Source organism: Marmota flaviventris, chromosome 2 (genome assembly GCF_047511675.1).
Source record: "Marmota flaviventris isolate mMarFla1 chromosome 2, mMarFla1.hap1, whole genome shotgun sequence".
Lineage (NCBI taxonomy): Eukaryota > Metazoa > Chordata > Mammalia > Rodentia > Sciuridae > Marmota > Marmota flaviventris.
The window spans coordinates 2,910,961-2,936,764 of NC_092499.1; the positions used below are offsets into that span (position 1 = coordinate 2,910,961).

General features: G+C 45.9%; 1 protein-coding gene across 2 annotated transcripts in view; it reads right to left on the reverse strand.

The window, feature by feature from the left end:
• Positions 1–1,602: 1,602 nt before the first annotated feature.
• The window catches only part of Coa8 (cytochrome c oxidase assembly factor 8), a 28,042-nt gene continuing 3,840 nt past the window's right edge, over positions 1,603–25,804 (reverse strand). For both annotated transcript variants that reach the window (XM_027946575.3, XM_027946573.3), the window contains exons 2-5: positions 16,659–16,856; positions 15,881–15,944; positions 5,491–5,581; positions 1,603–1,862 (exon numbers count right to left, since the gene is read on the reverse strand). In XM_027946575.3, the coding sequence (XP_027802376.1) occupies positions 1,757–1,862; positions 5,491–5,581; positions 15,881–15,944; positions 16,659–16,856 (459 nt within the window). In that variant the 3' untranslated portion in view covers positions 1,603–1,756. The remainder of the gene's footprint in view (positions 1,863–5,490; positions 5,582–15,880; positions 15,945–16,658; positions 16,857–25,804) is intronic.

The window sequence follows — 25,804 nt, forward strand, 5'->3', positions numbered from 1 at the left end:
GTGACTACTACTCGCAGGTCTTCAGCCGGAACTATTCTTCTGCCAATGCTGGACCCCAACTTACCACATGGCTCATGTTGGATGACAAGTGCAGGAGATGCACAGGGTCTGTACAGAATGGAGACTTCTGAGCTGGGTGCGGTGGCACACACCTCTAATCCCTGTGGCTCAGGAGGCTGAGGCAAGAGAAATGCAAGTTCAATGCTAGCCTCAGCAACTTAAAGAGGCACTTAGCAATTCAGCTTTGTCTTCACACAGCTGTGCTTGTCTCTGGCTCACTTGTGAGCCACCCTTGAATACAGCACTCTTGGCCTGAGGATCTGAGGGGCTCCAGAGGGCACAAGTGAGAGTTCTGCTTGGCCCACAGCTCTGCTTCCCACTCTGTGCTTGCAGCCACTGCCACTGGATGGGGACTGGCTCTACCCACCAGTCACCCATTGGCTGGAAGACAGTGTCTCTGCAGGTGGTCCCTGGGATTGACACTATTTGGGGGCTTTGCTCACTGTGAGGATGGGCAATTCAGGTTGGGAGTGTAACTCAGTGGTACAGTGCTTGCCTAGCAGCCACCAAGCCTTGGTTCAAACCCCAGAGAACTGTAGTCCTGACACTCCCTGCCCACCTCTGACCAGAGCTCTTTGACCTTTCTTCCTGGAAACCCCAGGAAGAAAGACCCAGGATCCCTGAGGACCTTAGGGAGGTGAGCTGGCAATGAGATAAGCTATGTTACAACAGTCCTTGCACCATATGAACATTTGCCCTGGCCGCCAGCCGCCAGCCGCCAGCCACCAGCTGAGCTGAAGGGCACAGCCCATTTGCTCATGACTGTACTGTCTTTGCACCAGGCAGACCACTCAGGGTCTGAGAGGACCCTCAGCAGAAGCACTCCCCAGGAGTGTGCTAGCCAGCTTCCTATTGCTATGACAACAGGAACTACCTGAGGAAGGAAGGTTTATTTTGGCTTCATCCACGGCCGGCTGGGCTCCATTTCCTTTACCTGTGGTCAGGCAAAGCATCATGGCAAGGAGCACGTGGTGGAGCAGAGCTGCTCACCCTATGCTGGCCAGGTAGCAGAGAGGAAGGGGTGGGCCCCAAGAGCCCCTTGAAGGGCACACCTCCAGTGACCTACCTTCTCTCAACAGCACCATCAGCTGGGGGTCACTCCAGACCCAAACCTTAACATACGTCATCCAAGAGTCCCACAGTCACAACAATCACTGTGTCCCCCTCTACCCTTACAGGTACCCAGCAATTCTCCTCACCAGACTGTGAGGATGGAAGCTGAGGTCCTACCTCCCTACGACAGGGCAGGAGAGCTCGAGGGCATTTCTCTGTCATCGCTAGTCTCTTGGACAGAGACTGCCTCACCTATTCATGTTTCAAGATAACCATGCTATAGTCAGGGCCTGGGCCCTGCACACTCAATGACGTGCTACTAACTCACAGGTCAGGTAGTAATACTGCAGTGAGTGGACGCTTCACTTGGCAGCCACCAGCTTCCAAATATATTCCCATCACTGAGTCACTTTTTTCAAGTGAGTTTTATTAACATTTGTACACTGTTCTATCCTACATTGGTGAAATTCAAGACTCAGAAAACAGACATGCTGTGCTAGGCTTTATTTAACATTGCCTCTGTGATGACAAGCCAGCTTGGGACCGAGGTCAGGAGGGAGCAGGTGGTCCTGCCAGGAGTCGGAGGCCCAGGGCTCTCGTAAGTGGAACCCAGGTTCTGGTGGGCCAGCATCAGGATGGGCTCCTAACTGCTCCTCTTCTCTTGTTTCCATCTCAGCCTGTTCCAAATCCTCTCCAGGGCCACCTTCCCCATGAAGAAGGTGATGACAAAATTACGCTTGTACCAGTCTCTGCAGGGAAACAGGAGGCATCCAGGATGAGCCCCAGGGATGAGGCCTGACAAGCAAGCAGCTCCAGCAGAGGTGAATTTTGCTCTGCCCTCCTCCCCAGGTCTTCCCCTGCCCCAAGCTGTGTCTCCACAGAAGGCATCTCTCCTGCCCTCCCATCAGGACAGGTGCAGGTGAAGCACCTGCCCCCATCCTCTGGTCTTGCTGAAGGACTCCTAAGAGCCTGCCCTCTGTCTAGTGGCCTTCTTGGAGAGATAACTGAGGAGGGATGCAAGAGGACTAAAGAGCCACAGCCAGCAGGCTCTGCAGGAATCGTGGGTCAGTCTTGATGTGGCCCTTATTTGCATGACAGCACACAGCAGAAGCACTGCAGTGTGAGAAGCTAACTCCTGGCGAGCCTGACATCGTGATGTTCCATGTGCTCCTCCTGTGAGGGACCTGTGCTTCTGCGTAAGCTGATTCTAAGGAAACAGTTCATACTGTGCTGGGGGAGTCTGCACTGCCTGCCAGTTACTGGACAGAAGCTGACAGAAGCCTATACATGGGAGGAGCCTGGAGAGCTCATGTGAGGGGAGGTGCACAACAAAAGCTTGGGTCAAGCTGGGGACGCCGCAAGGACGACACATGTCTGTGCAGCTTCTATTTCAGAGTCACACAAGTGATTTCGGGACCTCAGTGTGAAGGAAGGAGAACAACCCAGGGTGCTAAGGCAGCCACAAGAGGTGAGCATGCTGGCTTTCTGCCACCTCCACACTCCCTGACTGAGGACATCTGTTTCCACCTGCTGATGTGAGGCTGCAGTGAGGAGCAGTGTCTAAGACAAATGGCTCAGGGAAGGCAAAACCGGAGTTCTGTCAGGACCAAGGTCTGGGATTCCGGAAAAGCCAGACTCCTGTCACTAGTGCAGACACCTGCCTGATGTATGGGTGGGAAGGGTGCCCTGTGCCATCCACATCAAGCCAGTGGGGAGCAGGTCTGGTGCAGACAGGCTCTTGGCCCGCACACTCACTTGGCTAAAAGCTTAACCAGCACAGAGAGATGCTCCACAGTCTTAGGAGCAGGACCCAGATGCTTCAGGACTAATCTTTGGTCAAGGCTCCTCTCAGGAGCTCATTCAGCCTCAACTATCATCAGTGTCCTCTTGGTCTTCCCTCACTTGCCCATCTGACTCTGTCACTGTTTTATATGTTTTTATTTTTTTTTAAACAAAGCCTTTTTTTTTTAAAAAAAGAGAGAGAGAGAGAGAGAATTTTAATATTTATTTTTTAGTTTTCGGCGGACACAACATCTTTGTTTGTATGTGGTGCTGAGGATCGAACCTGGGCCGCACGCATGCCAGGTGAGCGCGCTACCGCTTGAGCCACATCCCCTGCCCTTTTTAAATTTTTTAAAATACTTTTTTAGTTGCTGATAGATCTTTATTTATTTTCTTTTAATATGTGCTGCTGAGAATCGAACCCAGTGCCTCACACATACCAGGCACGTGCGCTACCACTGAGCCCCAGCCCCAGCCCCTGTCACTATTATTTTTTAAAGCAAATCTAAACTACCAATCTATCATTTCACCTGGATATACCAGTATATTACATGTTATCTTTTTTTTTTATTCCATCTTGGTATACATGTCAGTATTTTGATTTGATATTTATTAATATACTGTTTTGTTTTTATTTACTTTCTCAGTTTCCTTCTTTCTTGTTAATGTCCTTAGGATTAACTGTTGAGATCATATTAGATTGTTACACATTCTCATGTCTTGACATTCTGTAATCTCCCTACCTGATTGTAGTTGTTGTTTTGGGGGTTTGTGTGGGTGTGTGTGTGTGGGGGGGGTGTATGCGTGTTTAGCCTCTCTAAATGTACATGTATTTTTTTTCCTTTTTTTTAAATTTATTTTGATTTGTAATACATGATGGCAGAATTGCAATTCACTTCATATTACACATATAGAGCACATTTTTTCAAGTCACTGATTGTATACAAAGTATTTGTGTCTTATACATACCCTTAGGGTAATGATATCTCACTCATTCCACCATCATTCCTACCCCTTTGCCCCCTCCTTTCCCCTCCTTCCCCTTTGCCCTATCTAAAGTTCTTCCATTCCTCCCATGATCCCTCCCAATCGCTATTATGTGACTGCATCCTCATATCAAAGAAAACATTTGGCCTTCGGTTTTTTGAGATTGGCTTGCTTCACTTAGCTTTATATTCTCCAACTTCATCATCTGTAAATGCCATGATTTTATTCTCTTAATGCTGAGTAATGTTCCATTGTTTGTATATATACCACAGTTTCCCTATCCATTCATCTACTGAAGGGCATCTAGGTTGGTTATTATTAGCTATTTAGCTATTGTGAATTGTGCTGCTATAAACATTGATATGACTGTGTCCCTGTTTTATATGTTATCTATAACTCACTAAAATCTTTTTTTAAAACCCATAATCACCATACCATCACTGCATCTAAGATGATCCATAACTAATATATAGTCCCTGCCCAACCTTCTCCATCTGCCCAAATCTCTCTTTCATCCAAACATTTCTTTACAGCTGCTGTGTGTCAATCAGGGCCCAAACAAGCCTAGACATTACATGAATAGTCTACAATACCTGCCCCCTGTCCCTGCCGCTTTTTTGGTGCCAGAGATGACACTAAGGCCTTTGAGTATGCTGGAATGCTCTACCACCCTAGCCCCTTTTTTTGTTGTTTTCCTGGCTACTTGTTGAAGAGCCTGACTCACTGGCTTGCAGAATCCTCAGTGTTGGGCATCTTCGAGCTTCACCTCAAACACTGTCTTCTACGTTGCCCCTTTAGTATTTCCCTGCAAACCAGCATTTTGTTTGAAGGCCCAACCACATTGCAACTCCATCTTCTGTAAGAACCCTACACAGGGCATTATCTGTGCTTCCGTCCTGTCACAGAGGCTGTCCTGCTCCATGGTGTGTGTGCTGGGGCTGCAGGTGTGTCATCCTGACCCTTAATTATTCCATCCCCACCAGTCTTCCAGCCAGGGGTGTTGGCTGCCAGGGTGACTGTTGCGTAGGTCTGTTACTTCATTAGGAAAATGGGAACTTGCTAAGTCATCTCTCTGCATTGGTTGTCTTTCTCCTACAGAGGCAGTGCTGCTTTGTGTGGTCACCATGAGACACTGCTGGTGCAGGAAAGGCAGAAAAGTGGGGCATTCTTTGGAATTTTTCCTTCTGTTTACCAATTTCTAGACTAACGACTTGGTAGTGTGGCCATACTGAGGTGACCTGTAAGCTTCGACCAGTCATCTGGAATGCAAAGGAATGCATCTGCCTGACATCTTGTCAGCCACCACCTTTGGGAAGCTGACTGACAGCCTCCTTGCTTCCAGCCAGTCAATGTCTGCACTCAGCCTGCACCCTTCCTACCCTGCACAGGCTTCTCAAGGAAGCACAATGAACTAGTGTCCAAGGACTAGGAACAAGAACTGCCATGGCATCATGCCAATAATCCATGGCTGGCCATTTTATTTTAAAGTGAGAGTGAAGTGGACAAAATCATGCACTTCTACCTCTGATATAAATCTCAAAACTGCTAAATTCCGGTCAGAAAATAATTTTGCCCAATCCAACTTTTAGGAAGGAAAGAAACACTTACCTATTATAATACATGTGCTTCTGAAAATTTTTACTTAAAAATTCCTTATAAAAGTCAGCCATTTCTTCTGCATTCAAGGTTGCTTTTTGACCTGAAAGTAAAATTCAACATTAAGACTTCAGGACAAGTCAGGCACAGTGGTGCTTGCCTATAATCCCAGTCACTCAGAAGGCTGAGGTGGGAAGATCGAAAGTTCAAAGCCAGCCTTGACAACTTAGCAAAGACCTAAGCAACTTATAAGACTCTGCCTCAAAATAAAAAATAAAAAGGCTGGGGATATAGCTCAGTGGAAGTTCCCCTATCTTCAATCTCTAGCACCAAAAAAAAAAAAAAAAAAAAAAAAAAAGACTTCAGGACAAGAGATATCCAAAAAACCTATTAGAGCTAATAAACAAATTCAGCAAGCTTACAGGATACAAGATCAACACACAAATATCAATTTTATTTCTACACACTAGCAATAAACAAGCTGGTGTTGATTTCCTTTTGTTTGTTTTTTGTAGCATTTGGGATTAAACCCAGGCCTCACACACACTAGGCAAGCATTCTACCACTGAGCTACATTCCCAGCCCTTTTTACATTTCATTTAAACATAGTGTCTCACTAAGTTGCCCAGGCTGGCTTCATCTTGTGATCCTCTTGCCTCAGCCTCCTGAGTTGCTGGAATTATAGACATATGCCACTCACCTGACTGCAATGAATAATCTGAAATAAAATTAAGAAAACAACTCCACTCACTATAACATCAAAAAATAATAGACTTAAAACCAGACTTGATAGGGCACACCTGTAATCCCTGCTACTCAGGAAGCTGATACAGGAGGACTGCAAATTCAAGGCCAAAGTGGGTAACTTGTGAGACCTTGTCTCATGATAATAATTAAAAACAAAAAAGGCTGGGAGATGTAGCTCAGGGGTAGTGCGCCCCTAGCTTCCATCTCCAGTACCGCCAAAAAGTAAAAATTTAAAAATTACTATGGATGTAGTTTGGCAGTTCAGAGAGTAAGAACACTTGTCTAGCATGCACACCACACTGGGTTCAACCCCCAGTTCCACACACACAAAAAGACAGACATATGAATGAAGCTAGAGGCTATCATGCTAAGTGAAATAAGTCCATCCCAAAAAACCAAAGGCTGAAGGTTCTCTCCGATATTCAGATGCTAACAAACAACAAGAGGGGGTTGGGAGGGAAGAATAGAAGTTCACCGGATTAGACAAAGAGGAATGAAAGGAAGGAAGGGGGGTGGAAATAGGAAAGACAGTAGAATGAATCAGACATAACTTTGCTTTGCTCATATATGAATACATGACCAGTGAAACTGCTCATCGTGTACAACCACAAGAATGGGATCCAAATTGGAATAAGTAATACTCCGTGTTTGTAAACTACGTCAAAATATACTCTACTGGGGCCAAGGATGTAGCTCAGTTGGTAGAGTGCTTGTCTTGTACACACAAGGCCCTGGGTTCAATCCCTAGCACCACCACAAAAAAAAAAAAGAAAACTGGGCTGGGGATGTGGCTCAAGCAGTAGCGCGCTCGCCTGGCATTGGGATCCGGGTTCGATCCTCAGCACCACATACAAACAAAGATGTTGTGTCCGCCGAAAACTAAAAAATAAATATTAAAAAGAATGGTAAGAAAGAAAACCAAGATGCCAACTGAAAACAGGAGTGATGGTGAAGACAGGAAAGAAATTTGAATCAGTATAGCTACACTGGAAGGCAAGGGACCCTGGTCCACAGTCCTGCCTTTTGTGGCCCTGACAAGAAGCTCTAGGTTTAAACTAAGGGAGACCTGAAGTGGGGCAAGAAGCATGCATAATAACACAATCTTGGTCAAACTGTGGGCTGAGTGACAGCAGCTTCTTTTGCTCAGATGAGACAACTCTTGGTGGGCTCCTGGACAACTTTAGGATGGAGCCTGGGTGCCACAAAGATCAAGTCTTGGTGAGGATGTGGGGAAAAAGGTTCACTCATACACTGTTGTTGGGACTGCAACTATTGTGGAAAGCAGTGTGAAAATTCCTCAGAAAACTTAGAATAAAACCACTATTTGACCCAGCTATCCCACTCTGTGGTTTATATCCAAAGGACTTAAAATCAGCATACTACAGTGATGCAGCCACATCAATGTTTATAGCAGCTCAACTCACAATACCTAAACTATGGAACCAAACTAGATGCCCTTCAACAGATGAGTGGATAAAGAAAATATGGTATATATACACACCAGAAAATTACCCAACCTTTAAGAAGAATGAAATTTTCATGTTTGTTGGTAAATGAATGGAGCTGGAGAATATCAGGCTAAGCAAAATAAGTCAATTGCAAAGAACCAAAGGCCGAATGTTATCTCTGAAATGCAGATGCTAATTCACAGTAAGAGGAAGGAGCTAGGGAAGAATAGAAGTACTTTAGATTAGACAAAGGGGAGTGAAGGGAGGGGAGGGGGTGTGGAGGTAGGAAGGTTAGTAGAATGAATTGAACTTTATTACCCTACTGGTTTAATTCCACATTACAGGGGCTGGGGATGTGGCTCAAGCGGTAGCGCGCTCGCCTGGCATGCGTGCGGCCCGGGTTCGATCCTCAGCACCACATACAAACAAAGATGTTGTGTCCGCTAAAAAATAAATATTAAAAAATTCTCTCTCTCTCTTAAAAAAATAATAATAATTCCACATTACATGTACACATCATGTATAATCAGAAGAATGAGACGTTATACTCCATTTATGTATGATGATGCATTCTACCATCATGTATAACTAATTAAGGAAAAAAAAAAAAAGACCAAGCCTTGATTAGAAGTCTAACTCAATCTCCAGGGCAGGGCAGGGCTGGAGATGGAGCTGATCACAGATGGCCAATGACTTAATCCACCATGCCTGCCTAATGAAATCTCCAGGAAGCCCCTACACCTTGGGGTTCAGAGGGCTTCCAGGATGGCACACTCTTCAGGTGCTGGGAGGTGGCATGAGGAAGAGGCATGGTAGTCTGTGCCCCAAACCTAGCCCCCAAGTGTCTCTCTTCTAGCTTTTCCTGATTGGTATTCTTTGTAATAAACCAGTAGCAGTAAGTAAGTCACTTCTAAAAATTCTGTTCCAGCAAATTACAAAGCCTTCAAAGGGAGTCAGAGAGACCCTGACTTATAGCTTGTCAGTTACAAGTCTGGGAGGTGGGACTGGCCTTTGAAGTGGGAGCAGTCTTGGGGACTGAGCCCTTTAACCTGTGGGATTTGACAGCAACTCCAGGAAGAATGTATCAGAATTGAATTGAATTGCTAGACACCCAGTTGGTATGGAGAACTGGACAAATAGGGTTGAAAAATATAACCATGTAGCTGGGCACGCCTGTAATCTCAGCTACTGGTGAGGCTGAGGCAGGAGGATCGCAAGTTTAAGATCAACTTGGGATCAGTGAGATCCTTTATCAAAATAAAATAAAAGGGCTGGGGTGTGGGGTGTGGCTCAATGATAGAGTACTTATCTAGCATGGAGGCCCCAGGTTCCATCCCCTATAAGGCAAAAAAAAAAGGAAAGAAAGAAAAAGAAACAACCAAAACAACAACAACAAAACAATACCAATACCATGAACTTGGTGTCAGGAGGAAGAGACCTGTGGATCCACAGCTGCATGAGTCATAGTCAAAGAAGGAACAACAAACATCCTTCAACTGAGGGACAGAGAAAACGCACTCCATCCATAGCATGGAACAGCATTTGGTCATAAGGAAGGATCTCGGAAGCACTGTAACATGGACAAGCTGGACACAGGGTAAGCATGCTGTAACATGGACGAGCTGGACGCAGGGTAAGCCCAGGTGGAGGCAGCAGGCAGATACACGCTGCATGATCCATTATCTGCCATGTGCAGAACAGGTAACTCCAGATACAGACAGCAGACTGGTGCCTTTGGGGTCTGGAGGGAACTGAAACTGACTGTTAACAGGTAGAGATTTCCCTCTGTGCAGATGGAAATGTCCTGGGATTAGACATGATGTGCGGATGATCTGTGAACCCTAAAAACCCAGAATTACACACTTTCAAAGGGTCAATTTTAAGGTATGTGGATTATAACTCAGAAAGGAAAAAAAGACTAAGGGCCAAAAAGTTAGATGCTGTATCATCAGACCTACTAATTACAGGAGACTCCATGCCCTATGCAGGCCATGGCACATGCCTGCCTTGCCATGCTGGGCCAGTGTGCACAGACCCTCACCAAGGAGCTGTGACGGGGCAGTGAGGAGCCTCCCAGCCCGGGGAAGGCAGGAGCCTGCCTGCTCAGTGGGCTCAGAACACTGAGTGAGGGTGCTGGGCGGGGGGCTGGTGCAGGGACAGACACAGCCCATCCCCATGGTTGGGTGGTGCCACTCTCGGAATCACCCATTCACAAGCCCCAAGAAGGCCCTGGCAGAAATCTGCAGAGCAGCTCAGGCCCAGGCTCTTGCACCAGCAGTGGTGGGTGAGAGAATGAGATTGTGTGGTGGGGAAAGGGTGAGAGAGTGCACCCTGGCTTCCAGGCCCAAGCCCTGAACAAGAACTACCATCTCCTATAAGAGCCTGGGCACTACACTCAGGGCTGAGTCAGAGAAGCAGCCAGGCTCCTGCTCCCACCCTGTAGGGGTGTTATGCTCTAATCCCCTGCCATCCACCTCCAGCAGAGCCGTGGCCTGGCAGCATGGCTATGCTGAGGCCACAGCCCACTGGGATGCTCAGGTCAGTCAGCTGGGAGCTGACCAAGTGCATGTTCCCAGACAGAAACAAGCACACTGTCCCCTTACAACAGAGGCCAGGAGCCACACTGCTCTGGCACCCGCCAGGCCCAAGCAGTAGTGTGTGTGGCTGGAGCAGATGGTGGCTCAGCTCCGCAGCACTGCTGTATCCAGCCTTGGCTCTGCCACTCACTAGGCAGTGCAGGCGACTTCCTATCTGTGCCTCTGTTTACTCAATTGCACAATGCAGGCAATGGCCACGGTGTCCCATGCACTACTGCTGACACAGAGCAAGGCGAGTGTCAGACTCTGGTCACGGCTCAGCAGTTATCTACTATGCAATGCACACAAGGCAGTTTATTCACAAGTCCTCTCCTGGCCAGTCTTCCTATTACCCTGTCTTCCCCTGCTGCCCTCCTGCTCAGCACCCTCTCCTCTTATTTCCTCCCTACTTTCCTGCTAGTTTTCTCGGATCTACACACCTGGCAGTGCAGTGTCCCAGTAACCCTCTGTCTGAAGACTCCCCTCCTGCCCCACTGGCATGTCCACAGCTCTGCCCCCTCCAACCTGTCCCCAGTGAGGAGGACCATGCTGGGACTCAAGGACCATGACTGACTAGGAGGATGGAAGCTACTTGAGCAAAGATGGGAGCAAGTAATTAACTGAGGGGCAAGAGGTGACAAAGGCTTACAGGAAAGATGACTTGTGGGCTGGTGTGAAAGATGAACAGGGCCCTGCAGGGTAGAGGGGGTCACTCCAGGCCAAGGACCAGGCCAGGAAGGAGGGCAGGTGGAGGTGCAAGGAGGTGCTCTGAATGAGGGACAGTGGTGCCAGGCTGAAGAGTACCAGAGCGGAGTCCAGAGGTAGGCACAGGGTGGATGAGGGCAAGCAGCAGCAGCAGCTTTGAGGGAGGTGGCCTTCATGGTCCTTAGAGCTGTGTGCCTCCCAATAGTTGAGTGCAGTAGTAGCACATGCCTGTAATCCCAGCAGCTCACAAGGATCACAAGTTTGAGGCCAGCCTCAGCAACTTAGCAAAACCCTAAGTAATTTAGCAAGACCTTATCTCAAAATGGAAAATAAAAAAGAGCTGGAATGTGGCTCAGTGGTTAAGTGCCCCTGGATTCAATCCTCATTATCAAAAGAGAGAGAGAGAATGAATTGTGGCCCCCAAGTCAGCTTCTGAGGCCTCTCTTAGCCTTTCATGGCCACATGAGGAACTGAAGAGGTGGGAAAAGCAGCTCCTCCCAGCAGCAGCAGTGGAACTGTTCCACTGGATAGACAGAGCCAGTCTCTGTCCCCAACAAGCTGTGTGGCCTTGAACGATGACTTCCTGTGCCGTTCCCTCATCTCCAGCATGTGGTCATAAAAGCACACCCTCATAGGCAGCTCTGAGACCTGGCAATGGTCAGCGAGGCAGGAGGGACACTGAATGCAGACTAAGCAGCACTGCCATGCCCAAGGACTCCCAAGGGGCTCTCAGGATAGGCCTGTGGGCACCTCAGTGCCAACACCCCTAGGCAGATGCTCTGTAGAAAGCAAGGGTACCAGGAATCTTTGCAAGTGGCTCATCTCCACAGCTGCCAGCACTGCAGCTTGTTACCGAACATAAGTGGGAGTGGGGGAGGGGAAGCAATCCATCCCATCACCACTGATGGGGCGCTGACCGGGTGCTTTAGACATCAGCTGATAGAAAACCCAGCTCCTGAAGAACAAGTACATAAGTGATAAAAGAAACAAGAAGGAACCCTCTCGCCCACTGTGCTGCCCACCTTACAGTGACATTTAATTTAGGGACAACAGAATGGAAGTCAACGTATTTTGCTTTCTGTACCTGGAGAAGACCAAGAGTTTCCCCCATGGCTAGTCATCCAGTAAACATGCAGTGAGTGGATGGGCCACTCAAGCCCTATCTATCCCACTATTTTTGGATTCAGAGACACTTTCTGCCCTTTGCAATTAAAGATAATTCTACAAGGGACACCCCGCTAAACTTGCATATTCCCCACAGTGAGACAGATGTTGGCGAGACAGTTCTGGCCTTTACTCTCCTGCTTTCTGGCATGTGTGTGACATGTGCAGCTAGACCCTCATGTGAACTTCATGCTGCACCAACCATCAAGCTCACTCCACCAGCACAGTCTCTCAGCAGGAAAATCATCCTGTGAATGCAGAAAACACAAAACCATGCCTTGTTGTTTCAGATACACTACAAAGTTTGGAGTCTGACAACTTTTTCTCCTCACAATCACTTTGTTACTAACAAAAACTTGGTGCAGCTTTTTCAAAAGTCCAAATGGGCCGTGTCATCTCTGCCACTAGTGCTCACCCATCTACTGTTCATGGCTAACTGTACATGTCTGCACACTGACCCCTTTGTCTGCCCAGCCCCCCAGGCTGCCTCCATCCTGCATTTCCATGGCAGCAGCCCGGCTCATTCAACACAAGCCCGCCTCTGCCTGGCTAACAGGGCTCAGCAGCTGGAAGTCTGCCTGGGGAAAGGCCAGCCTCAGGCTGGCTTCACTGACTGTGAGGGAGACAAACCGGGGTGGGGGGAGGCATGGGAAGCCAGTTTACAGAAGGGTAAAAGAGTAGGAGACAAAAGTTTAAAAATGAAAAGGAAAAAGGAAGGAATCCAAGCATTGCTGATTCCACTAAAGACAGGCCATGGCAGAGGCTCTGCTCCACCAGCTCTTGGGTGCTGAGCCTCCTGCAGCATCACGGGAGACATCACAGGAGTCCTAAGGACACAGGATGTTTTCACTTCCCACATTGCTACAGTTTGGCTCTAGAATGTCCCCAAAGGCCATGTGTTGAAGACATGGTCCTCAGAGTGGCACAAGAGGAGGCAGAGAAACCTTTAGGAAGTGGGGCCCATGGGAGGTCATTGGGTCACAGGGGCATGCTCTCAGAGGGGACTGAGGGCCACTTCCTCTCACTCCTGTTTCCTGGGTATGAAATGAGCAGTGTGCTCTGCCACATGCTCCAGCCACTACCATACAAACAGAGGCCTGAAGCAACAGGTCCACCCAATCTGGAGCTAGGACCTGCAGAACGTGAGCCAAGCAGACCCCCTCTATTCTTTTTTTTTTTTTTTTGGTGCTCTTCAACCCAGCTGCACCCTCAGTTCATCAACATTACGCTTTTAATTATACATTTCAGAATGACTAGCTGACACACACCACCCTAAAGAGCTGTTGTTTTTGTGGTAATAGCACTACATCTACTCTCAACACCCTTTAGGAACAGTACACTACTAATTGCAATCACCATGATGTCCAATGGGTTGCTGAATGTACTCAACCCACCCCTCTCGTTGGGACTTCCTGTCCTCTGACAAGCAGCTTCCCTCCCCACGACTGAACAGCTGCCAAAATGGATGGCTTGGTTCATGCTCCCTCTCCCTGATACATGCTGTTGTTTTGTTACCAAATTAATTTTAAAATCTCACTTAAGGCCAGCCTTTCAACATTTAGCAGAACATCAATAGGATGCTGTGCTATTAATAAGACTGAAAATAACCTCTCCCATCTGCTAGGAGAGTAGCTAGTTCCCAACCCACTTCTGCAGCAGGAGCCAGCCTGCTACTACCTGATACAGACCCCCCCACACACACTCACACACCAAAAACACAGAAAAGGGGATGAACTGAGGGCTGCTGAAACCCAGCAGGCCCTGGAGACCTGACTCCTTCAGGCAGAATCTAGGTTCTACCTCTTCACTGTGGGATCTGGGTGGGGATTCTGCCATCAGTAAGCTTCAGGCTCCTCAACTGTAAAATGGTAAAATCATCAGCACCTCCTTCATTTGGTCTTTGTGGATGATACATGCAAGGACTTAGCATAGTGCCTCAGAGCCAGGACCCCCATTAAGTCTGAGCTGCCATTCTTGTGTTACTGACAGGGCACAGTACCCTTTCCTGCTGCTGCCCCACCAGACCTGGCCTGTCAGTATACCTGAGATAGGTGAGGCGGAAGCCAGGTTTCTCATGCTGGGCTGGGGTGCAGTTCAGTGGTGGAGACCCTGCCCAGCAGGCATGGAGGAGGCCTGGGTTCAATCCCCAGCACTGCCCAAAAGAGAGAGACAGAAAAGTTGCCCCTGCCTCCCCCAGCACATTCTTCTGCATGAATCCTGGCCAGACTAGGGATAAACAAGAAGGCAATGGTACTTCAGCCCAAGGACAGACTTGGCTTTTGGCGTCAATGGTTCTGGATTTTCCATGAGAATAATGTCTCTCTCTCTCTCTTTTTTTTTTTCCCCCTTGGTACTGGGGATTGAACTCAGGGGCACTCAACCACTGAGCCACATCCCAGCCCTATTTTGTATTTTATTTAGAGACAGGTTCTCAATGAGTTGCTTAATGTCTCACTTTGAACTCATGATCCTCCTGCCTCAGCCTCTCAAGCCTCTGAGATTGCAGGTGTGGCCACCGTACCTGGCTCCCAGCCCTTTTCTATATATATTTTAGTGACAGGGTCTCGCTAAGTTGTTTAAGGCCTCGCTAAGTTGCTGAGGCTGACTTTGAACGCACAATCCTTATGCTTCAGCCTCCCAAGCCTCTGGGATTACAGGTATTTGCCACTGGGCCTGACAAGAGCATAATGTCTTGACGGTAGACATCTACTTAAAAAACAGTATGAAATGTTATTAAGGCCTGATATCAAAACCTAGAGAAAATGTCAAAGCTTATTTTGAGCACTAGACTTTTTGGCCAAAAAGAAAATGGTAGTATTGGTAGATAAAGGGAACTGAGGTAATCTGGCACAAAAAAATGCCTGGTTAGGGGCAACAGGCCAGGAAACAGGTGAGAGAGTCAGGGACAGGGTGCCATGCTAGGCAGGTTCCTTCAGAGAAATGGAGCTGTCATGCTGTGGTGAAGAGAGACCAGGAACATAAACTGGGAGGCAACTGTCATACCTGCATTGGGTGGAAAGTCTGCTTGTGGTGCATAAAATGGACTTAAAGGGAAACACTTACAGGCTAAATTCTAGGTGTCTTAGTCCTGTTCACTCCCATACGCTGTGTGTGTGAATAAAGTTTTACTGGGACACAGTACTTCATTCAACAGCAGCATGGAATATTTCCGGCGGATATCCCATAAAGCCCACAAAAGGTAAACTATTCACTGTCTAGTCTTTACAGAAAAAGTGTCCTTGCCTCTGATTTGAAGCTTTGACATTGGGCAAAAAAACTAGGAAATTATTGCAACAGGCAAAGAATTAACAAGGATCTGAACTTCAGCAATGTTTCAAGGGCAGAAAGCAGCAAAAAATGTTGAGAAATGCTCCAAAGGAAAACCTGGAAACCAGAGGAAGGGCAAGGAACAGCTTCTCTTCCTTTCGCTTTCCCACTTATGAACTGACTCAAGAATCCAGGAGGAAGAGCTGGAGTTGGGAGGAGTTGCAGAGGCCCTGGGAACTCAGGCTGGAAGTCCCCTGAGAGGGCGCCACAGTACTCCAAGAGAGAGAAGAGGGAACAATGGTCTGGAAGGGAATTCCCAGTGGTAAGAGGCAACGAAGGGAAAGAAGCCCTTGGGAGCAACAGAAGGGAGGAGATGACCCTGAGGCTGCAGAGGTGGGTGGGAGGCCTACCATGGATTCCCCTGCTGCCCTCCACACCCAGCTTTCCACTAGCTCATACCACCACCACATCAGCCAGAAGCACGGATGTACTGACCTGATCCAGGGCACAGGCCCAAACCTTTGGCCTTCAGTCTTGAATGAATGAACTCCTCCTTTTCCTAAAAGAAGACACCGTCAGAATCCCCTCCGTCTCCACTTCTCTAAGGCCACAGCACATTCTGAAGCAGTCTGACGTGGGTTTGCTGAGGAATGGCTCACCTCAAGCCTGTTTTAAACCACCTGAATTTGGTTGAAAGTTTCATGCTTGAAACAGGATTTTAAAACTAGATGTTCAATAAACTCTGGGAAGCAGCTTGTTTATAAATCCAAAGAACATGATGAATAGATTCCATTTGACTTCGTCCATCCAAATGGATAAACGAAGTTCAGATGTTTTCCTTCTCAATTAGAATATTTATACTTCTTTCTCATATAGTTTACTTCTGAGTAAGCAGTTAAGAATTTTGAAATCTCATTGGGTGTGGTGGCCCACGCCTATAATCCCAGCTACTAGAGAGGCTGAGGCAGGAAGATGATAAGTTCAAGTCAAGTCTCAGCAACTTAGGGAGACCCTGTCTCAAAAAAATAAAATAAAATAAAATAAAAAGGGCTAGAGATGTGGCTCAGAGGTAGAACACCCCTGGATTCAATCCCTAGCACTGTAAAAAGTAAAATTTAAAATAAAAAGGTCTACACACACACATACACACACACACACACACACAGTGCATGGGAGGGGGCAGGACTAAGACACACTAAACAGACATGAAAGACCCAGCACCCTCCAGTAGCCTACTGCATCATCTCTATTCTCATTTGAAACCTGTACTTACCTTACTAAAAGTCAAATTCTGGTTTGCCCAGAATTGCTGATTCCATTCCTGCGTTTCTTGTCTTAATTCTCTCAGCTTTTGTTCCAACGGTGATTCGTTTTCAGGGATGTAAAAGTGAACAGGTCTAAGGTTTGAATATTTATCTGGGGGTCCTATCCAGTCATGGCAAGATTTTCTTGGAGGGCAGAATCTTGACACCTTGAAAGAATGCATGGCATTACACAAAATCAGACAAGCCCCGGACATGATGAAATCAGCAACCCATATTTACTAAACTCCCTCCCTGGTTTTCTTGTTTTAAAACCACAGTATGCCCAGAGAATTTCCAAATTTATTTATTTATTTACATACTAAGAATTGAACCCAGGGGTGCTTTACCACTGAGCTACATCCCCAGTCCTTTTTATTTTTTATTTTGAGACAAGGTCTTTCTAACTTGTCTAGGCTGGCCTTGAAATTGAGATCTTCCTGCCTCAGCCTCTGGAATAGTTTAGACTATGGACATGCGTGATCAACCTGATGGAATTTAAATAACTAAAATGAATAATAACATCATTACATCATGTTCAACATATGGTGCTGGAATAATTCTGCTTCTGGTGCAAAAAAGGAAGAGGGAGAAATGGAGGAATGGGAGGGAAGGGAGGAGAAGAATCTTATTCAACCTGTACCTTGCCCCACATACAAAAATTAACTCAAGTCCCAGGCATGGTGGTGCACACCTATAATCTCAGCAATTTGGGTGACTAAAGCAGTAGGACTGCAAGTTCAAGGTCAGCCTCAGCAACTTAATGAGACCCTGTCTCAAAATATAATCTAAAAATGACTGGGGGTGTAGCTCAGAGGCAGAATACTCCCAAGTTCAGTCTCCAGTACCACAAAAAAAGAAAGAGGACTGAGACTGTAGCTCAGTGGTAAAGTGCTTGTATTGCATGTATGAGGCACTAAGTTCAATCCTCAGCACCACAAAAAAATTAATAAAGATACTGTGTGTTCATCTACAACTAAGTAAATATTAAAAAAGAAAGAAAGAAAAAAGTTAACTCATAGACTTAGATGTAAAATCTAAAATTATAAGAGCTTCTAAAAGAAATCATAGGAAAAAAATTTTGCAATCTTAGATTAGGCAAAGACTTCTTAGATATACCAAAAACACAATCCATAAAACAAAAATTGGACTTCATTAAAGTTAAGACATTTTGCTTTTCTGGGGTTGGGGTTGTGGCTCAGTGGTAGAGTGCTTGCATAGCATGTGTGAGGCATTGGGTTCAGGCCTCAGTACCACATATAGATAAATAAATAATGTTATTGTGTCCATCTACAACTACAAATTTTTTTAAATGATATTTTGCATTTCTAAAAACACTGCGTAGAAAATGAGAAAATAAGCCATAAACTGGATGAAAACATATGCACATCTGAAATAGGGATTGTCCCCAGAATACCTAAATATCTCTCAAAACTCAGTAAGAAAAACAGAATCCGGGCTGGGGTTGTGGTTCAGTGACAGAGCACTCGCCTAGCACATGAGAGGCACTGGGTTTGATCCTCAGCACCACATAAAAATAAGTAAATAAAATAAAGGCATTGTGTCCAACTACAAAAAAGAATATTAAAAAAAAAGAAAAAGAAAAAAAGAACCCAACTTTACAGTGGGCAAAATATTTGAGTAAAGATGGGCTTGATGGTACACACCTATAATTCCAGCTACTCAGGAGGTGAGGCAGGGGCATCACAAATTTGAGGCCAGCCTGGGCAACTGAGTGAGACCCTCTCTCAAAATAAAAAGGGTGGGGGCTATAGCTCAGAGGTAGAACACTCCCGGATCCAATCCCTAGTACTGAAAAAAAAAAAAAAGTTTTTTTGAACAATTATTTCACCAAAGAAGATATGGAGGTGACAAACACATAAAAATAAGCTCAGGGCTGGAGATGTGGCTCAAGCCGTAGCGCGCTCGCCTGGCATGCGTGCGGCCCGGGTTCGATCCTCAGCACCACATACAAACAAAGATGTTGTGTCCGCCGAAAACTAGAAAACAAATATTAAAAATTCTCTCTCTCAAAAAAAATAAGCTCAATATCATTACTCATTAGGGAAATACAGACCAAAACCAAAATGCCATACCCTGTACCTATCAGAATAGTTAAAACAACTGTGATACCAGTATCATCAAGGACCAGAAACAATTCAGCTCCCATCCCATGCTATTCGGAACGCAAAATGACAACCCCTTCAGAAACAAGGCCAGCACAAAGACAGACATACATAACATGCAACCCCATACCCCGCTTCCAGGTGTGGAAGGAATGGATACACACATGTTCATACAAAACCTGCAACTATCGGAAGAGGCTGTGTTTATAACCAGAATCTGGAAACAGCATAAACGCCCTTCCCCTAGTGAAGAGAAAAACCAGTACAGTGGGTCCACACTGGAGCCACCACTCAACATGCAAACACAGCATACTAACCAAAGAAGCCACTCTACTATCCTGTTGATGCTGTTTTGGAACAGACAGGTGCTGGTGGCAGGAGAGGAGGGGCAACAAGGAGTGTGGGTGGTGACAACCTTCTGCATCTTGACAGAAATGCATGCCACTGGTCTCCAACAATGTGACTTCCACCTCCAACAGAGCACTCCGAGCCCTTCCTCCATGAACAACTAAACTTCATTCAGCAACAAGGGTGACCCACTGGGGCATACAACAGGGATGTACTGCTCAACACAGACACACATTGTGTGATTCCACTTGTACAACATTAGGAATTTTCTGGGAAGATAACTGAATAAATCAAAACCTTTTTCAAAAGTCAGTGAACCATACACTAAAAATGAGTGTATTCATTTTATTATATATAATCAGACCTCAATAAAGTTTAAAAAAAGTTGAGGAGTGGGTACTGGGGATTAAACCCAGAGGGGCTTAAACACTGAACCACATCCCAGCCCTATTTGTATTAGACAGGGTATCACTAAGTTGTTTAGGGCCTCCTCTAGGTTGCTGAGTCTTGAACTTGAGATCCTCCTGCCTCAGCCTCCCCAGTCTCTAGGAATACAGGCATGTGCCACTGTGCCCGGCTATAAAGTAAATTTTTTAAATGGGAAAATTTAGCTGGGCATGGTATGCACCTGTAACCCCAGTGCCTCCTAAGGATGAGGTAGGAGGATCTCAAGTTCAAGGCCAGCCTGGATGATATGGCAAGACCTTACCTCAAAATAAAAAGGGCTGGGGGTATGGCTCAGTGGCAGACCACCCGTGGGTTCATTCCTCAGTAACAAACAAAACAATTATATTTTCAACCCAGCTACGCACCATATTCTATTGCTGGGACTAACAATGCCCGGCAGGACACAGCCCCACCCGCACCCCAACAGCGGACCCTAACGACAGCTCACCCTACCGACAGCTCCCCGTGCACACAGCGCCCCCTGCCGACGGATCCCCGTGCCCACAGCAACGACACCTTGGAGAAGCTGAAGAGTTTACCCACAGAAAGGAATTCAGAGGGGGCCAGAATAATAACACTAGCCCGCATAAGAGGATTGAACAGTAAAATATTGGAGGTTCCAGCTGGGACACAAGCAAAAGGATCTGACTATGTCTCTCTATTTGGGGAAGTTGTAGTGCACGATTAAAACAGATGCAGTCACTGGATGATCAAGAGGATTTGGATTTGTCCTTTTCAAAAATGCTAACATTGATAAGGTCTTGGAATTAAAATCTGGAAAGCAAATTGATAGTCCTCAAAAGGACAAAGCTTTAAAAGGAAACAAACGCCCTAGCAGGCTTTTGTGGATCCAGACACTTCTGAAGAACAAAAAGAATATTTTGGAGCCTTTGGAGAGACTGAAAACATTGAACTTCCTGTGGATATAAGAACAAATGAAAAAGAGGATTTTGCTTTGACACATTTACGGATGGAGACCAGTAAAGAAAATGTGTGAAAGCAGATATCAAACTGGTTGTGGGAACTGTGAAATTAAGTTGCACATAAAAGAGGTACACAGGGGCTGGGGCTGTAGCTCATTAGTAGAGTTGCCTTGCATGCATGAGGCATTGGGTTCCATCCTCAGCACCACATAAAAATAAATAAAATAAAGATACTGTGTCTATCTACAATTAAAAAAATATTAAAAAAAGAAGAAGTACACAGGTGGCATCAAGAACAAAGAGGGACGGCTGGGGATATAGCTCAGTTGGTAGAGTGCTTGCCTCACATGCACAACGCTCTTGGTTCAATCCCCAGCACCAAAAAAAAAAAAAAGAACAAAGAGGAAGAAGCGGTGCCGTAGCTGGTGGCCCAATCCAGGGCCACACTGGGACCAAGGGTTTAGTAATCATAGGATGAAGGATGTAGAAACTCCACAGTGCCCAAGATGAAGATCAGAATTACAGTAGCTGTGGCAGACAGGACGACACTGGGTCTAACTGCAGGCACCGTGGATGGGATATGCAGACCTTAGTGGTCAGCCAGCACTTGAAGGCATCTTGAGGGTTGGCAATTGTCAAGAATTCCCAGTCCTACTAAAGGAGGATGCTGGAGAAATCCATCCTGGAGGACCACACCAAAGACTGGTCTTCTGTTGATCTAAGACAACTGTTTAACGTACAAGACACAACGTATGTCCAACTGCATGTCGCCACCAATTAGTTTTGTTTTTACTTTGTCCTTTGCTTTTATGACTCAATGGGCATTTGTTTATACAATTTTTATTTGTATGATTTCATGTTAAACCTTTTATGATTGTTTTTAAAAAAGCAAAAGAAAAACCCAATCACCATGAATACGATATAGTGATGAGTTTTGGATGTTGTGTCAATTGTTATCACAAACTGGAATGTTCTATCAAATTTAACCAGCATTTGCAGAGCAGTCATGAAGCCTACACTATTTACACAGCAGTCATGAAGCCTACACTCTGAAGATCCCTGTAGGCAGATGAGAGGTCTCTAGGTGTGCTGTGGCTCTGAGCATGAGCCATTCTCTATGGGCAGGTGGTGATGGTATGGGAGCTACAGGGACAGGAACAAAGAGAAATCATGGGGACATTGGTGGCCCATGATGAAGACCCCCTCTGGCAGCGAGGCGGTAGGAAATGTTGCACATGGTGGATATATGTTGTTATACAACTTTTCTTCATATAAGAATGTACAGCACACAATTTACAAATGATAACAAAACATGACATCTTTTGTATAAATTCCATATAGTCAGTAGAGTTCTACAAACTACTTCATTAATTTTAAAACTGGGATGCAGCTCAATGGGTTTGATACCCAGCATTGAAAAAAAAAAAGTTTCTGGAATAAAAAAATATATTTTAGAAAAAGGCTTCTGGACTCCCCCAAAGCCTCTGCAGCTATAGTATGTAGATACTGGCAGAGACAGGAGTCCCAACAGACAGGCAAGCCAGTGCCCCACTCTGTGCTGTCACCAAGTGCTCTCCCCTCCAGCAGACAGGCGCTACAGAGGACTGTTCCCCCATCTTCCCACTACTTCCCTCTCCTCCTCTCAGACTCCTGCCAGGAAGGGCCTTTCCAGGCTGCCTGTGGTAACAAAGCAAGCAGTGCTTTGTCACATTTGTCTACTGCTTCTTACTTTTCCAGTCAGTCTCCATTTTTTTCCATTGTACTTTGAGAGATTTTGACTTCAAGCATGGCAGGCTCTTTCTCCATTTTTCCCCATAAATAAATACATCTCTTTGTTCACCAGGCAGCTGCTATTAGGGAGGCAAGAGGCTTTTGTAAAAGGCTGACTCCCTGGTAGCAAGGATAATGACTGTAATTTACAGCTCGCACAGTATAAGCCACAATGCCTGGTCTTGGAACTTGGGCAGGAGGGCTGTGCGTGGGCAGGACAGGCTCCCTGTGGGTGGGCCCCTGGGAGGCATGCTAGAACCTGACACTTCAGGGACAGGCAGCCTTGCAGTCCTGCCCCCTTGGGGGAGGCGGAACCTACATGTCCTCGCCTGTCAGGCTGAACTTCATCCCTGGGAGGGAGGGGAAACTAAGCTTCCAGTTGTTGGAATCATTTTTTTTTTAATGTTTATTTTTTAGTTGTAGTTGGACACAATACCTTTATTTTATTTATTTATTTTTATGTGGTGCTGAGGATTGAACTCAGGGCCTTGTACATGCTAGGTAAGCACTCTCCCGCTGAGCCACAACCCCAGCCCATGTTGGAATCATTTTGATTTTTTACCAGTGACCTGCTGGGCTGGACAACCCCAGGACATTGCCCTCCCACCCACACACTGGGTATGAGCTTCCCCAGACCCACCTCTGTGCCCCAGCCTGGCTCTCCACCAAGGAGCACTCCCACTGAGGGATCTCTCCCTCTACCAGCCAGGGTTCGGAGCAGGAGGTAGTGAGTTTTCAGAGAGGAAGAATTGACTCAGGACCAGCAGGTACCTTGGCTTACATGACAATAAAGAAGGTGCCAGAAAACAGCAAAGAGGGAAGTTTAGGGAAAGCATATTCTTGTAGGCCATCTAGGGAGTGAGAGGCGCATTTTGAGGGTTACCAGATTTTCTTTTACGTGAAACTTGGTTGGGGTGGGGGGTACAGTATGGAATGGCACATAGGGATGATCTAAGTCTGTGATCTCACAATGGTTTATGGTCATTCTCAGGATCCTTAAGCTGATGTGGTCTTCACTATCTGATGAGTAGATAACACTGGAAAACTCCCTAAATTACGATTTCTTAAACTATCATCTCTTGCCGGGCACTATGATGCACACCTGTAATCCCAGCAGTTAGGGAGGCTGAGGGAGAAGGATCACAAGTTCAAAGCCAGCCTCAGCAAAAGCAAGGCTGCTAAGCCTTCAGTAAGACCCTGTCTCTAAATAAAACACAAAATAGGGCTGAGGATGTGGTTCAGTGGTTGAGTGCCCTTTGATTCAATCCATGGTACCCCTTCCCCAAAAACATGTCATCTCTTTTTGCTTAATCTATTTATTGGAAGGTTGATTAACAGTACACAGGTAAATTTACAGATTTCTCAGGAACTTGGGAGAAACAGGTCTGGAAAAGCATGTGGAACTCCTGAATTAAAATCATATTAATTAAATTAAAATCATCTCCCATCTATTTATTTCCTCTACCCTACCTCACTTTTTGCCCTATCATTCCAGACTCCTCTGAGACAGAAACTCAAAGCTTTTCCCTCAGTGGGGGTGATGGTCCTCAGTTCCCTATTCTAGAAAAAAAAATCAGCAAACCAAATTTAGCAATTCATAATTGCAAAGGAAAGCCACCTAGGCCAGAGGAACACCTCCCTTCTTCATGGCAATGACCCTATACAACAGGAGCATGTCCTCTCTGGTGATACTCTGTTCACTGTTTTTATTACCTTTAAGGACTTACTCAACAGTCTCTTTTCCACCCGCTCTGGATCCAAGTCCTAGTTAAAGGCCCACACCCCAGAGCTGTTCAATGACTTCATTCCATCAATTCCTGTGGGCTTGCCCAAACCCCACTCCTCTCAGAGCTGGGTCAAGGCTAGAGGCCCAGTCTCAGTTGCAGACATAGTGAGCTCCCAATGCATCCTCCGGAGTTGTAGTAACCGGCACCACAACAAAGGCTCAGTTGCACTACCTGGCACCACAACAAAGGTTCAGGTATCTTTTTTTTTTTAAACATTTTTTTTTCTGTGTATAGCTTGGGTGAAGGACAAGAGTTTATTATTCTCCATGCTCGTGTTATTCCTACACCATTTTTTTTTTTAAAGAGAGAGGGAGAGAGAGATATAGAGAGAGAATTTTTAATATTTATTTTTTAGTTATCGGCAGACACAACATCTTTGTTTGTATGTGGTGCTGAGGATCGAACCCGGGCCGCACGCATGCCAGGCGAGCGCGCTACTGCTTGAGCCACATCCCCAGCCCCGGTTCAGGTATCTTCACTGTGTGCCAGCCTGCTTTTCCCTCTTGCCATCTATGGGCGGGGGGTGGGGTGGGGGGCGGCAGGATGACAGTCCTGCCTACACAGCCAATTGTGAGATACCATGCACTTATTTTTCGACTATACCCCTGAACCTCAAGAACAACTTGTGCAGGAAACACCAGCTACCATTGGACAAGTGTCTCCTATGAAGTTTTAGCCACAAACTACAGATGTGGTTTTCAGGAGTGAAGAAAAGGCTTCCTCAGATTTTTTTTTTTAATATTTTGTTGATGAACCTTTATTTATTTGTATGTGGTGCTGACAATTGAACCCAGTGCCTCACACATGCTAGGCAAGCGCTCTGCCACTTAGCCAAAACCCCAATCCCCTTCCTCAGATTTCTTAAGTCATTGTGCAAAGCTTCACCCTTACCTGCCAGTTTAGTAATTCTAACCGCCATCCAAAATCAAGAGGCTAAAAATGGCCCATTCTTATAAAAGCTCAAGCCCAAAGGGCTCCAGAAGATTTCACCAGTCACAGAAGAGCTGGAACCTTAGTGAACAACTCCTGGGACAGGAAGAAAGCACAGACTGCAGCTCATTTTGAAGCTAAGTGAATTTGATAGCAAAAGTTGGGGGACACACCAGAAAGGAAAATTAAAGGCAGTGTCACTTATGAATTACAGATGCTAGACAAATCAGCAAACCAAACCCAGCAATACACAAAAAGGAGGATCTATCAGACCCAAGTAGGGTTTATCCTGGAGGGAAATACCAGTTTAACATCAGAAAATCACCTGCTCCTGAAGGTGCTGGGGATGGAACCCAGAGCCTCACACATACTAGGCAAGTGCTCTACAGCTGGGCAGCCCTATTTATGTGTTTTAACATATCTTTAATGTCCCAAAAGTTAAACAACAACAACAAAAAAAAAAAAATACTGTAATAAATCAATGTATTCCTCCCCATGAACAAAAATAAAGGGTATACAATATAATTAATTCAATGAATGAAGAAATAATATTTGATCCCATCAGAACACTGGACAAGGAGTGTGAAAACCTACTTTTTAGTCCTGCCTGTAAATAAAATACAAAATAGGGCTGGGGATGTGGCTCAGTGGTTGAGTGCCCTTTGATTCGATCCATGGTACCCCTTCCCAAAAAAATGTCATCTCTCTTTGCTTAATCTATTTATTGGGAGGTTGATTAACAGTACTTATGATGCTTATACTGCTGTGTGATATCAGACAAGTCACT